Source organism: Crocodylus siamensis, chromosome 2 (assembly GCF_052110815.1).
Source record: "Crocodylus siamensis isolate JL-2025a chromosome 2, ASM5211081v1, whole genome shotgun sequence".
NCBI classification, from domain to species: domain Eukaryota; kingdom Metazoa; phylum Chordata; order Crocodylia; family Crocodylidae; genus Crocodylus; species Crocodylus siamensis.
The window spans coordinates 93471748-93487840 of NC_143396.1; the positions used below are offsets into that span (position 1 = coordinate 93471748).

General features: G+C 42.4%; 1 protein-coding gene across 1 annotated transcript in view; it reads right to left on the bottom strand.

Annotated features, from left to right (window-relative positions):
• Positions 1-16093, bottom strand: part of IQCM (IQ motif containing M) — a 137656-nt gene that overhangs the window by 65574 nt on the left and 55989 nt on the right. Inside the window, exon 5 of the mRNA XM_090034516.1 lies at positions 12870-12878. Within this exon, the coding sequence (XP_089890642.1) occupies positions 12870-12878 (9 nt within the window). The remainder of the gene's footprint in view (positions 1-12869; positions 12879-16093) is intronic.

Here is a 16093-nt window from a genome sequence, read left to right on the forward strand (position 1 = left end):
GCTTGTTGGGGGAAGGGGTAGACGAGGGTGGAGGAAACACCAGACCAAACAGCACCCATAACTACAGCCCAGCCCAGACCACCGAGCGAAGCAAATAAACAGCTAAGAGATAGGGGCCAGGGTAACGCTGGGACTAGGGGGTCAGTACACATATCTACAGGAGGCCTCAAATGCCCATACTATGAGCGTTTGTGTAGAGGCAACAAGCAGGAGGAACTCACCCTCCTGCTGGCTGACACCAGCCTGGACATAGTAGGGATTACAGAAATGTGGTGGGACTCAATGCATGATTGGGCGGTGAATATCAAGGGCTATAGGCTGTACAGGAGGGACAGGATAGGAAAGAGAGGTGGGGGCGTGGCTCTCTATATTAAGGAGGAATACACATCCTCGTCAATTAGTAAGGAGTCAGGGGAGGGGCACTCTGAAGTGCTTTGGGTTAGGGTACACGGCAGTTGAGGGGAAAGAGACTTAACGGTGGGAGTCTACTACAGACCTCCCAACCAGGGAGAGGAGCTTGACCAGGATTTCTTGGGTCAGCCCACAGAGGTAGTGAAGGCTAAGGAGGTGGTAGTCATGGGGGACCTGAATTTCCCGGACATCTGCTGGGAAGAGCAGTCAGCCAGGTCAGATCATTCAAGTAGGATCTTGGCCAGAGTGCAGGATCTCCATCTAACCCAGGAGGTGCACAGCCCCACCAGGGGGGATGCCTTCTTGGACCTAGTGCTGGCCACGGGTGATGACCTGGTGAGAGGGCTGCATGTGCTCGACTACCTGGGTGACAGCAATCATCGCCTGCTGGAATTCACCATCCAGCACAAGGTGGCAAAGGCAAGCAGTAAGGCAGTGGCCCTAGATTTTAAGAGAGCAGACTTCAACAAGCTAAGGAGGATAGTTGGAGAAGCGCTGAGATACCAGAGGGGAAGGGAGCCAGGTGTGCAAGGTAAGTGGTCCCTCCTTAAGGAGACAATCCTCCAAGCCCAAAGGAAGGTAATCCCGATGAGGACAAATGGGAGCAGGAGAGCACACAAGCCTCCATGGCTCACCAAAAGCATCCGGGCATGTCTCCTTGCTAAAAAGGAGGCTTACACCCAATGGAAAGAAGGGGTCATCTCCAGGGAGGACTATTCTGCAGTTGCTTGGGGATGTAGGGGGGTAGTTAGGAAGGCCAAGGTAGAGATGGAACTGGGACTAGCTTCCCAGATTAAGGACAATAAGAAGTCCTTTTTTAAATACATAGGAGGTATAAAGAAGGTCCCGGGTAATGTGGGGCCCTTGCAGGACACGTTGGGAAACTTGGTCGTCACACCAGGCAACAAAGCTAACATGTTTAACGATTTCTTTGCCTCCGTCTTCCTAAGTAGAGACCAGGACAGCCACCTCCCTGCTGGGTCCCCCTCAGGCCCCGGGGGAGGCACACCTAGGCAAAGGGTTAGCGAGCATTTAGTTAGGGAGCTTCTCGAGGGGCTGGACGTTTTCAAGTCAGCCGGTCCAGATGATCTCCACCCTAGAGTTCTAAAGGAACTGGCCCAGGTCATTGCAAGTCCCCTGGCACGGCTTTATGAGCACTCGTGGTGCTCTGGAGTGGTACTGGAGGACTGGAAGAGGGCCAACGTGGTTCCCATCTTCAAAAAAGGGAGGAGGAATGACCCAGGAAACTATAGGCCAGTTAGTCTTACCTCGATCCTAGGCAAGCTGTTCAAGAAAATTATGCTGGCACACATCCAGGAGGGGCCAGCAGGGGACTGCATGCTTAGGGGCAACCAGCACGGGTTCATCAGTGGCAGGTCCTGTCAGACCAACCTGGTGGCCTTTTACGATCAGATCACCAGATAATTAGATGCAGGGGTAGCAGTGGACATAGTCTTACTGGACTTCCGGAAGGCTTTTGACACTGTCTCTCACCCCGTTATCATTAAGAAACTGGAGGGCTGTGGCAGAGACACCCACACAGTCAAATGGGTCGCCAACTGGCTGGAGGGCCGCACCCAGAGGGTGGTAGTGGATGGGTCCTTCTCAACCTGGAAGGACGTGGGCAGTGGGGTTCCGCAGGGCTCGGTCCTCGGGCCCGCACTCTTCAACATCTTCATCAGCGATTTGGATGAGGGGGTAAAAAGCATCCTGTTCAAATTTGCTGATGACACTAAGATGTGGGGGAATGTGGGCACACTAGAAGGAAGCAACAGGATACAATCAGACCTAGACAAGTTACAAGGGTGGGCGGATGAGAATAGGATGGGTTTCAATGCAGACAAGTGCAAAGTGATGCACATGAGGAGGAACAACCTGCACCATACCTACAGGTTAGGGAACTCCCCTCTTGTCAGCACAGAGGTGGAAAAGGATCTTGGAGTCATCATTGACTCCAAGATGAACATGGGTCGGCAGTGTGGGGAGGCAGTTAGGAAGGCCAACCGCACCTTGTCATGCATCCACAGATGCATTTCAAGCAGGTTAAAAGAGGTGATCCTCCCCCTCTATGCAGCACTGGTCAGGCCGCAGCTGGAGTACTGCATCCAGTTCTGGGCGCCACACTTCAAAAGGGATGTGGACAGCATGGAGAGGGTCCAGAGGAGGGCCACTCGCATGATCAGGGGACAACAGGGCAGGCCCTATGAGAAGAGGCTACGGGACCTGAACGTGTTCAGCCTCCAAAAGAGAAGGCTGAGGGGGGATCTTGTGGCCTGTTATAAACTAGTCAGGGGGGATCAGCAGGCATTGGGGGAGTCACTGTTCCCCCGAGCACCGCCAGGAGTGACCAGGAATAACGATCACAAGCTGGGAGAGGGTAGGTTTAGGTTAGACATCAGGAGGCGCTACTTCACAGTCAGGGCGGCTAGGGTCTGGAACCAACTTCCAAGGGATGTGGTGCAGGCTCCTACCCTGGGGGTTTTTAAGAGGAAGTTAGATGAACACCTTGCTGGGGTCGTTTGACCCCAGTACTCTTTCCTGCCATGGCAGGGGTCGGACTAGATGATCTGTTCAGGTCCCTTCCAACCCTAGAAACTATGAAACTACCTACCACTGTTTCACACAGGCAAATGTAAAATGTGGGTGTACAATTGGTTCAGCAGGTTTTTAATTTCTGCTACTGAAACTACTTTTCTCCCATAAGAACAACAACAGACTTCTCTGATGGAAAAAAAATGTGCATATAGCTATTACATATTGTTTTAAATGAAAGTAGTGATGTCTCTGATTTAGAAATTGTCTTAAACTGTATTTCTGTATACTGTTTTAAAAAGCCCCTCAGTTAGAAAACTATCAATCTTATGAAGTCATAGAATTAAAAACTTACAAAATATAAAAAATAAGGTTTCACATAAGAAGTTTTCCATCAACTTTATTCAGGGCACAAAAATGTACCATTCTCACTAGCTACTCAATACACTTTTTTATCATCATGATTCAAGGTGAAGTCCCAGGCCTTATTTAGCACACAACATCTGAATGCTGCACTGAATACAAAAATTATTAATTTCTTTGTGGGCTTTTTTGTGGTGCTCTCAGCATAATGAATTTATCTTCACGACACCTCTACAAGGTGGTAATATTGAAGCACAGAGAGATTAAGTCCAAAATTGTTAAGTATCCACTAATTTTGGGCACTTATCTTGAGACACCTTAATACTCTAAAAAATCAAGTGTTAGCATTTTTATAACATTTTCTAGGTTTTAAGAAGAGCTCCCATTTTTTTCAGTGAGCACTCAGCACTTCTGCAAATAGCACCTGTGAAAATTCTGCTTTAAAGGGACTGCACAGCATCATATTGGAATTCTGTGGCAAAGGCTAAAATAATTCAGTTCTCCACAGAAGCATTCAACTGTTTTAGCCATGAAGACCATCCTTCTCTTCCTACAGTACCCTGTGGTTCTGTGACTAAATACCATCCAACTTCTGCAAGAAATGAAGCAAGAACCTTGCAAAAGTGAGGAAAACAGAGTGATGGAAAAGAAAAAATTGGAAAACCAAAACAGTAAAACCTAAAAACAATTCAAAACTAATTGTTTGTGTCTCTAGTTTCAGTGCAGGAATAAAAAGCTTCAACAGAATAAGTATTATCTATGCACCTATCTAACAAAAAAAGCCAATTTACAGATAATATTTTTGTTACAAAAGTTCAACTGTGTCTAGTAGTCATGAATTCTACCCCTGTTGAAATCAATGAGATGACATTGATATACACAGTGGGGACCTTTTGAAAATCCCACTATTATTCATATAATGGTGTAGTGACCAAACAAAATACGTGTTTCTCTAATCTGGGTAAAGGGAAATGGAATCTAAAACCTAGAATCCATCCAGTAACTACAATTTTAAATGTTTTATAATATTATTACTTCTAAAAATCAGACACTGAAATTCCATCATGTGGGTACACCAAAACAGCAATAAAGTGGATATCTACATTAAGTCCACAATGCTCATGAGAGCACCGGATAGCAGCATAACACTGACTTTTAACTCCTAGTCCACATATGCAAGCCCAGAAATAGGATATTAACGCCACCCTGGGAACAGTCTCCTCTGCTGTTCTTGAGCCCTCTCTCTCTGCTGTGCAACCTCTTTTGGGTTGGACACATACAGAATGGGAGAACAGGGCCATATATTTTGGCAGTACTGTCAAAAACATTGGGAAAGTGGTATAACCTGCCCTAACAGCAAACTCCGGAACAGGTTTCAACTAACTCAAGCAAGGGTGTCAAACATGCAGTCCATAGAGTTGTTCCCTCCAGCTTTCTGGAGGGTTCGGGAATTTGGCTAGCTGTGTGTATGGCCAGCCCACAGAATTCAGGGACCTGGGCCCACTGGTCTTGGCAGCAGACAAGGGCTGTTCTGATACAGCCTGACTTGCTCTGTGGGTTGCTTCACCCATTGTCGGCGGCACTTGGGCTGCTTGTCCCACCATCTCTGCTGACAATCCCACCACTGCCAGTCCTACCACTGTCAGTCCTACTGTTACCACTGGTATTGCTGCTGCCACCACAGCCACTGCTTGGCCATGGATCCAGACTGCGAGAAGCCTGGAGCATGGGTGAGTTTGAAATCCCAGAACTAAAGCAAAACATTTTGACAAGTAACTGCTGGTATGAAATACAGTATGCAGAGAGGGAATTTCAATCCAAGCTTCCGCTTATTGGGTGAGTGGTCTAACCAGTAAATTATTGTTACATGAAGGTAAGGAAGTCAGCCAAACATGTTTTAAAAGTAGGTGGAGGCTGCTACAGCTTTTAAGGAGGGAGCCCTGTCCCACTGGTGTGTGTCAAAAGTTTCTGAGGATACATGCCAGATACTAAACTTCTCAGCTCTATGAAGTTCTGGGTATGCCCAGTAGTACAAATCTAGGCACCTGTGGAATTTAAGAGTAAAAAAGGAAGGTGTTAAGGCTAGGTGACAGTTAAGTGCATGTTTTTTGATTCATGCTCTTGGACTTTGAGCTCCTAAATGCCACCTAGGTCCTTTATTATATCTAATCTTTAGCTGTTAATCCTCTGTTATTTTTATCCACTGTCATAAGAAACAGGCAGTTTTTGTGTGTAGTTTTTTAAGCAAATTTCATATTTACTCCTTTTATCTGAGCCATCCTGGCATTATGGGCACTTTGGCATCACTAATAGTAGAAGTGGTCATTTTGCACATCTTGAAAAGCAGTAGTTTAAGGTCATTTTGCACATCTTGAAAAGCAGCAGCTTTCATATAGTCTTTTTTTAATTTGGTATGGAAATTAGCTGTTAGGTTCCCCTGTCCTCCCCATGAGAATGTTGTGTGACTTTTACAGATTTTAATTCACTCAGCTTAAATTATAATGCACTAAACTAAACAATCTTCTTGTATGAATTTGTCTTTCATGCAAAGTACGGTTTTCTGGGGAAAAAAAGCTGTAAAACTAACAAAAAAGAACAAAGGAACAGCTGTAAGTCAAGAGTTCTTATGCCAACATACTGTTCAGCTGGGTTCCACATTAATTTCCATCCCCCACATCATGCTGATTATAAACTTAGATGGAGTTCTGATGTTTTCATTTAATCCATTTTTCCATATTTTAAATTCATTGTATTTAGTGAACATTCAGTTTGAAACACAAAATGTAAAAAGAAACCCCCGCAGGTGCAGGGAATTTGAATAATCAGGTCCACATAATCCCTGAACCTCAAACTAACTGAGTCTCCCTGGGACTGTTTTAAATGTGCAAAGGAAACAAATGTCCAAATTACACTAAACAATTGTGATAACAGATTAAATAAGGCAGTTGATTAAAATATTATTATTATTTGTATTACAGTAGTGCCTACAGACTCTAATGGAGATTAGGGCCTTATTGTGGTAGGAACTGTACAAACAAGTACAGTCCCAGTCGAGAAGAGCTTACAGACCAGGGGTTAGAAAGGAACAAACAAACAAACTGGAGTCACAACCTGTGAAAGGAACTATGATCTGATTGGTATTATATACACATCTCTCATGACTGGAAGGTCAACATTGAGGGTTACACTCTGCCTCAGAAGGGCAGAGTTGAGAGAAAAGTTGGTAGTATCACCTTATGTGTCAAAAATACATACACTTGTTCCTTCTTCAGAATAAAGAAGCTAGCAAATCAGAGTGTATTTGGATGGAGCTAAAAGGTGAAAAATACAAAACTGATATAATGGTGGGGATTTACTACAGGCTATCAAGTCAAGAAGTGGATGAGGCACTCTTCAAGGTGACAAATTATCCAAAATTCTGAGATGGTACTGATGGGATACTTCAATTTTCCATACATCTGCTGGTAGAAGAACGCAGAATGATCCTGAGATGGGGGGAGCATGAGGTCAGCAGTATTGAGACACTGAATTGCAAAAAGGTGGATTTCTTTTGACTCAAGTAGTCATGACTACCCAGAAGGGAAGGAAGAGGTAAGCAATTCATTTTACCTAGAAAGAAAAGTTAACAGCAAAAACAAGTGGTTCTATCAATATATTGTCCAGAAAAGAAAGGCCGAAGAAGCTGTTAAATAGCCAAGTAGAACTCTTAATAGGAGAGTCAACTCTTAATAGGAGAGTCAAAGAAGATGGAGCGGTTCAACAGTTACTTTGTCTCAATCTTTACAAAACAATTAAGACCCAAGTAAAGTTTAGTTGGATAAAGGAGACAGTGAGTGTTGAGAAGAAACAATGAGAGGGCATTTGATGGATCTGAATGAATTTGAGTCAGCAGGGCCTGATGAATTTAATCCGAGGGTACTGAAGGAGCTGGTAGCAGAGATCTTGGAGCCCTTTTCAATAATAATAGTTACAAAGTTGTGAGAGACAGGGGAGGTATCAGAGGACTGGAAAAGAGCCAACATAATGTCCTTCTTATAAAAATGCAAAGAAGGAGGACCTAGATAACTATAGACTAGTTAGCCTCACCTTGATACCTGACAGTATATCATAAGGAAGCCTACTTCCAAGTATTTGGAGAAGGAAAGGCTGACCATTAGCAGCTAGCATGGATTTACTATACACAAATCATGCCAAATTAACCTCGGGAAGAATGATCAAAAATAAATACAAAATGGTTGACAACTATCTGGATAGCAACCCTACAATGAAGGATCTAGGAGTCTTGGTGCATCACAGACACAGCTGCAAAAACAGGAATGCAATTTTTGGCTGCAACAACAGGAGCATTAGATGGAAGCCACTTAAGAGATTATAGTACCTCTTTGCTTCTCCCTGTGAAGCCAAGAATTGTGTGCAATTTTGGGCTCCACACTTTAAAAATAACATGGAAAAGTTAGAGATGGTCCAGAGGTGGGCAAGAAAAATGATAAGCGCTTGGAAGTCAAGCCAAAGAAAGAGAAGTTGAAGGAAAAAGGCATGTTCCCTTTGCAGGAAAGCTGATTAAGAAGGAACTTGATAGCAGTCTTCAATATCTGAATTGTTGCCATAAAGATGAAAAAGCACCTTTTCTCTTTTGCTGAAGAGAGCAGGAAGCAGACCAATGGCTTGAACTTACAGCAGATTAGACTGGATATCCAAAACAACTTCTTCACTGTTAGAAGAGTGAGGCAGTGGAACAGACTGCCTAAGAAAGTTGTAGAATTTCTGTTACTGGAGGTACCCAGAAGTGGTTGGATAAGCATTGGTCAGGCATGAACTAGGAGTAGCTATGCCTGTGCTAGGCTTTTGGGATTTGCTGGTTGCTGCATGGGACTGGGAATATTTTTTTTCCCCTCTAGTTGCTACTTATTGGTGTGTGGGGTCTGGGGGGTGGTTATGTTCTTCAGAAGCATTTGGTATTGGCTGCAGTCAATGTTGGGGATTTTGATTGGGATATGTTGATGCTCCTACTGGAACTAAAATCCAGAGGTTCCTGGCTAGAAGGTCTCACCCCCTCCATTCAGAGTCAGATTTATTGCCACATTTGGGATCGGGATGAAATTTTACCTCATGATTGGATGGTGTGGACTGTGGGGGCTCTTGCCTTCCTCTATAGCAGGGGTTGTGCCCCTCCTTCCTTAGATCCCTCAAGAATAGCAATCCTTGTAGCAGCAGCAGCACACTGCCCAGCCTCATTCCCCTGCATAACCTGTGGCAAGGTTAGGGTGCTATGCCTGGTAGTTGTGTGACAAGATTAACTGTGTAGTTTTAGTAATAGGTTAGACAAGGATTTGTATGGGATGTTTTGGATAAGGGGTTGGACTAGATGACTTCTAAATGTCCCTTTCAGCGCCACTGTGATTCAGTGATTCTATACCCAATATGTCCTTAAAAGATAGAGAATAATTTTTCACTTAAAACTGGTATAAAATTGAAAAATGGCATAAACCAACAGCTGTCTTAATTACAACCATGAATTCTAACCTATATATTACACGATAAATACAAGCCTGGTTATTAATGAATATATGATTCTGAAAAATTATCCAGTAGCCACATAAGCATACATATCTACAACCTTACCCATAACATATATCATTCCATAAGTGGACAAATTTCTTCTGGTCCTATTATCCCACAGTGGAATTTTATTATTTCCTCCAACAATACTTCACATCTTGGACAACTTGTTTAAATAAATCTTTAAAGGAAATTTCTCATCTGAAGTGTCGGTAAAGAAAGGAAATGCTAGATCACAGAATGGTGAAATGGTCTGACGTCTGAGTGCATAAGCCTATTAAAGACTAACCAAAAATAGGGCTAAACCTGAAAAGTGGCACTTCCCAGTTATCAGATATTGGTGTTATCAAACCCAAGAGTTAAAATATTAGGAGGGTAAGTGAAGTACTTATTTCAAAACAATACTGAACATTAAATGCTTTCTTACACATACATGCCTTATTCCTGTTTATAGCAGTCACTGCTGTCCCTCTTTTATTAAGAAGTATTCTTTTAGATCCAGCTTAGCTATATCTTGCCTTCTACCGATATCTGGTATGCCTGCAAAATACCTTATTTTTTGCTGTCTCCATAAGAACCAACTAATTTACCCTTAGTTATCTGCCTGAACCAGCATATATGTATGTACACCAGTATCTCTCAACCAGGGTACTGGGGCACCCAAGGTTTCCACAAGATCCTTTGAAGGGTGCCTTAGGTGCAAGGAGATAAGCCAGGTGTGAAGAGTTAAAAAGGTAAGTGCAGACTCAGGCTCTTCTCTGCCTGGCCCTTCTGGAAGGAGGTAAGAACCACAATAAATATGTTAGTTTTCAAAATGGGGGTTGCTCAATTCACACAAGTTATGTAGGAGTGCCTCAGGTCTAAAATCACTGAGAACCACTGATCTACACAGATTTTTCATTTCCAATAATGTTGAGACCTTTCCTTTGTATAAAACAGTTCTTTCTCCTGGGTTTTCTTTTTTCTTTTTCTTTTTTTTGTGGTTTCTTGGCTTCTGCATTGGGAAATATATTTTTCCCTGAATGCATTCATAGCTAAGAATAGAAGTCTAAAATTAATCTCTTACATCTATATTTATTTGATCACATATGGCACTTTCCTTGACTGGCTACTGGGCACTTCTGAAAATCAGTCAGGTTCCTAAATATGGATTTAGCAGTCTAAATATGGACTTCTGAAGACTGGTCATTTTGACCTATATTTTTCTTAAGTCAGATTTTGATATTGACAAAAAATACACTCTTGGCATCAGTCTGTATACCTCTCCACTCTCAGCATCAATGAATAAAACCTTAAGCATCTGCAAATGTGAAAATGCAATGTCATTATAATGTTGTGATCCATTTTTCATCATTTCAGCTTTGTTTTCACTCAGTTTTCCAATCAAAATATAAAATTTTCATTAATAGACCTTTTACAATCAACTCTAGTTCATTTACATTCATTTCTTTTAAGTAATGTAGCTTGCATCTTACTCTGATATTGCTTGGCTTTGGAAATATACTGAACATGTATTTATTGACTAATCAAATATACAGTAAAACTAGAAAGACACAGCAATATTTAAAATCTAGCTGATTACCCTTTGGTGGCAGATGACTAACAGCTTACCTCAGCAAAGCAAAAAAATGCTGCCAAAGGTTTCTTCATAGAAATGATCCTTATTTATTATCCAAGTTCACAGCTGTATACACTGCAGGCAGTAACTAAAAACACTTAAAAAGCATGATGCTAAAAAAACAAATCCAAGGCTTACGTGACTGAGATACTTATTATGGGGTCGATCCTGCCCAGTTAAACCAACATGAGAGGTTTTGCTAATCATTTCAATGAGAGCAGAATAAGACCCTGTAAAAAGTATTGAGACAAATTAAGAAAGCTGCATTTTGCTCTTTGGTAGGGCATGCATGATTCTTTCTGACATGAGCAGGGAAAGTGCTAAGTGGCACTAGTAGTTCTTAGATTTCTTAGTACAGTTTTCTCCTTTTTTGAAGCAGTAGGATAAGAGAAGATGTTGCTAAAAAGCCCTAATAAAAACCGTATTCTGCCCTTTCTGTGAACACACAAAACTAGCTTTAAAAAAATGGCATTGCTTCTCTGAGAAAACAGGGTTATCTGTGTGGCTGTTCTGACTGCCTTTGGGTTTATTTCTTCAGTCATTCACTGAATAGTATATACATGAGAAGCCCCATTAAACTCAACAGGATACCTCATGTGAATAATTACTGTTCAGTAAAAGGCAGAAGAATCAGGCATTGTGAGTAGGATTATATTTGACTGGCAAATTTGGCCACTTACATTGAATCTTATGCCCAAGGTTCTTTTTACTTTTACTCTTCTCCCCATGGAGCTTTGTGCAGCAGTCCCACAGAAATCTCCAAAGCTAACTGAGACCTGAAGACATTTAGAAAAGAAAATGCCAGCCAGTGTAAAGTTATTTAAAATGCACTGTAAAGCAAGGATGAGATCCAAATCAATTAGTTCCCCCTCCCTCCATACCTCTACAATTAGCAATACTTGTGTTCAGACAAATGATCCAATCCTTCTCTTTCCGAAATGGTGTTTGTGAAGGATACTTGGAATGGGCATCTGTTGTGGATGACTGATTCAGCAGCAGACACTGTGCCAAGCTCACAGTCTAGCACTCAGCTTGTTCACAATGATACACTGTGTGTGGTCTTAGACAAAACATACTATAGAACGCTAATGGGTTCTCTCTCATTCATCTTCACTATAACACTATTTCAGCAAGCAGTGGGAAGAAGAATATGCAACTGATCTGACTTTCCAGTGTCTTTGCAAAGTGCAAAGGAAGGAAAAGTTCTATTGCTACCCTGTTGCCATCTCCCCACACTGTGCCATTGAAAGTATACGCTACCCTCTGCTCCCCACACACACCCTGCTTCCTTAAAGGAAGCCAAAGGGGAGACAGGAAATGAATAGTTAGTGATCCTGGAAGAACAAATGAGCCTCACAACATGACCTGAAGACCAACAAACTCAGACTTTGGCAAACTGATTGTGGAAATTAAACCCACAGTAAAGAAGTCCTCTTTGACAATGCCCTGTCTGTCCCTCAAGCTGGAAGCTGGCGACAGTTAGCTCGCGCACTTCAGCACTGCAGAATCACACAAGGAGAGAGGCTGTTTGAGGTAATCAGGACACAAGCCACTGAAATCTTTATAGACTTAAGCCAACATTTTAAACCATATTCAGATAGAAAATGGAAACAATATATATTACAGATCACAAGCATAGTATGCTCCGCACGTGAAAAACTCCTTCATGTCCTGAGTGGCAAGCACAGGTACCCTGGGTATAGCAGCCCCTATTTTGGGGCACAAAAGCATTACCTAATCCAGTCTCAGAGCCAGAATAATACCACACACACACACACACAGGCAGATCCAGGGGTGGGGTGCAATGGAATAGCTGCACCCCCACTTCCACAGCAAAGGTGACCGCCAGCAGATTCATTTCCCCATGGCCCTAGGTGCCTGGGTGCTCAGCTGTTTGAGGAATGGGGAACCTACCTGATGCTGTCCTCAGTTGACCTGAAGGTAGGGAAGCCCCAGGACTGCTCCTGCCCAGCTGGGGGCTCTGATCAATAGCTGTACAGGGCACTGGGTCCCTGGTCCATTCCCCTCCACCACCTTTCCATGGCTGGCCTGAAGACTCCAGCTGTGCAGAGGGCAGGAAGGGCTGGAGATGGCAGCATCAGTGGGCAATCCCCTCCTTCCAGCACCTGCTCTGTCTGAAGGTAACAACCAGAGCGAGGCCTGGAAATGCCTCGAAGCTGGGGGAAGAAACATGGTGAGGAGAAGGGAACAAGGACCCAGCACGCATTGAAGCTGCTTCCCACAGCACCTGGCTGGACTGGGGCATGAACGGTCCTGGGGTTTTCCCTGCCTTCAGAATAGCTGGAGGTGGCAGTGTCAGGGGAGCTTTCAGGTGACCCTGCTTCCTGCCCATCCCCTGGGTGTCCCTCTCAGTCTGGAAGCATACTGGAAGGTGCTGAAAGGAGGGACTTGCCTGCCGTTACCACTGTCCCTGCCAAGATGGGCATCCCAGGCTGCTGCTCCCCCATGAAAAAGTCCCCAGGAGGTGCTACCATGGCACTGGCAACTCCTGCCACCCCTTTTTCAAAATCCTGGATCCACCCATGTGTATGGGTGTGTGCATGTGTGTATATATTATATGTAAGTTTCCATATCACAGTTCCTTGTTCTCCTGAGGGACTTCAATCACCCTGACACTTTCTATCTGCTAGAAAGGCAATAGAGCAGTGCACAGGCAATCAGGGAAGTTTTTGGAGAGTGTTGGGGACAACTTCCTGGTGCAAGTGCTGGAGAGGCCAACTAAGGACCATGCTCTTCTTGACCTGCTGCTTACAAACAGGGATGAACTGGTGAGGAATGCAGTAGTGGATGGCAACTTGCGTAGCAGTAAGCATGAGATGATTGAATTCAGGATCTTAAGGAAAGGAAGAAAGGAGAGCAACATAACAAGGACCCTGGACTTCAGAATAGCAGACTTCAAGTCACTCAGGGAACTGATAGGCAGAATCCCCTTTGAGGCCAGTCTGAGGGGGAAAGAAGTGCAAGAGAGATGTTTGTACTTTACAGAAACCTTACTGAAGGCACAGTATGCAGGAAGATTAGCAAGTATGGCAGAAGACTAGATCGGCTTAGCAGGGAACTCTTCAGTGAGCTAAAGCACAAGGAGGAAGCAAGTGGAAATGGGCAGCTGTGGGGAGTAGTAGATATGCTGAAGGGTACAGCTAAGATTCAGAAGGACCTTGACAAATTGGAGAATTCGACCAAAAGAAATCTCACAAAATGCAATAAGGACAAGTGCAAAGTCCTGCACTTAGGATGGAACAATCCCATGCACCAAGGAGGAAAACAAAAATGGTGAGGGGGTGGGGGCACATGATTTATGAGGAACAGTTGAGGGAACTAGGCTTATTTAGTTTGGAGAAGTGGCGACTGAGAGGGGATAAATAACAGCCTTCAACTACCTGAAGAGTGTGGGGGGGAAGGGGGGGTTGAAAGAGGATGGAGCTAGATTATTCTCAGTGGTGGAAGATGACAGAATAAGGAGCAATACTCTCAAGTTGCAGCAAGGGAAGTTTAGGTTAGATATTAGGAAGAATTTTCTCACTAGGAGGGCAGTAAACTGGAACAGGTTACCCAGAGAGGTGGTGGTATCTTCATCCTTGGAGAGTTTCAAGACGCAGGTAGACAAAGCTTTGGCTGGGATGATCTAGTTGGGGATGGTCTTGCTTTGAGTAGAGGGTTGGACTAGATGACCTCCTGAGGTCCCTTCCAACCCTAATTTTCTATGATTCTACCTGAAGGGTGCTTACAAAGAGGATGGAGGTAGACTGTTCTCAGTGGTGGCAGAAACAGAACAAGGAACAATGGTCTCATGTTACTGCAAGGTAAGTTTAGGTTAGATATTAAGAAAAACTCTCTCACTAGGAGGCTAGTGAAGTACTGGAACAGGCTACCTAGAGAGGTTGTGGAATCTCTACCCTTGAAGGTTTTTAAGACCTGACTAGACAAAGACTTGGCTGAGATGACGTCCTGAGATCCTTTTCTACCCGAATTTTCTACGATTCTATGATTTTATTATATATATTTTGTGTAATAATTTTGCATATTATTTCTTGTTTCACTGTGCCACTAATTGCATTACCGTGTAGCCAAATTATTACTTAAGATGTGATTAACTGGTTAAGCAGGTCTTAAGTGTAATGTCTGCCAGAGGCCTAAGAGTAGAAAGCAGCTGTTTGGACAAAATTCTGTTTTTTGAAAACTTTTGAAAGTTTGTTTTATTTATAACCAAGATCAAAAACATTTTTTGAAAATTGGAAATCTTTATATAAAGGAACTACCAGTCTCCAGCAAGATCCAGTTCCTTGGATTTAAATTGATTACTTATGTAGTCTGATGCTTAATGAAAAGCATATACACATTTGCAAATGCAGCATGGAGAGTTGATATTCTATTTTTGTTATAAACTTTAAATTACATATGATATTTGTCACTTCAAAACAAAAGTGATAATTTAAATGGATTTAGATTTTTCTGGCTTGAGCATATATGCACAGAGGTTGAAGGCAAAGCTCCCACTGACTTCGTGTGCAGGATGGGTAGGTCATTACATTGATAATTTATTGTAAATTTATGCACAAAAGTCCAAATTTTTTCAACATTAGGACCCTAATATTAGGCTCCTAAACTTGTATTTTAATGGGTCAGCGTAGCATTTTCAAAGCTTTTTAAATGATCTTCAAGCAAATGTTCTGTTGAATTTAAAATAGAAACCATGATGGAGGAACATAGCCTACATTGGACATTTTGGCTTTCTTGATTTGTGGAAGTTCAATATATTGAAAGCTAGTAAAAGTTGAAATTCAAGCAAGGACTATTTGTGTTTTGGATTGTTGTGTTTAGGTTTATGTTTTTATAATAAGGATGTTAGTAGGCCATGGACTTACCTTTTCAGCACAAATAGCTTTTTAAGATGTAGAAAAGATCTCTATGTAAACTCCAAAATTCTACCAAAATTGATTAAATTCATTAACAAAACAGTACAAAACATCCACTTCAGCAATTTAAGCCCTCTCCCACCCCCCAAAAAAATTAGGAGGAGAGTAAAGAGATTACATGTAAATAAAAAATACACATCTGATTATTATAGAAGAGTTAAAGTTAATATTACTTTCTTAATTCATTAGTTATACCTTTGCATGGGTGTCTTGTGATATAACATACTCCTGAAATATAGAACATGCTAAGTGAAGTGGAATGGATATTGCAAATAGTTCTAACATTCAGTCTTGAATACGTTGGTTAAAATATTCCAGGCCATGGATCTTCTACCCATCCACCTACAGTTTGCTGAACATTTTTCTAAGTTTGCAATACAGAAAAGGAAAAATGACTTATTTTATAAAGTGTACCTCTCATTTATTCCTAAATGGATTAAACAATAATGAGAGATCCTGTGTCAGAAAGTTATATCATCTAAGAGGATTTTTTTGGGTTGTTTTATCTAGCAAAGCTTCAACCTTCTTTGGTTGTGGTTACTTACATCATTCACATTCAGAAAAGACTCTGAAGAACCAAAAACATGATGAAAAAGAGCATGATGATGATATTGATGTGGGGCCAGTCCTGCTTTTAGTAAAATCAATTGAATTTGGAATTGATTTCAACTAA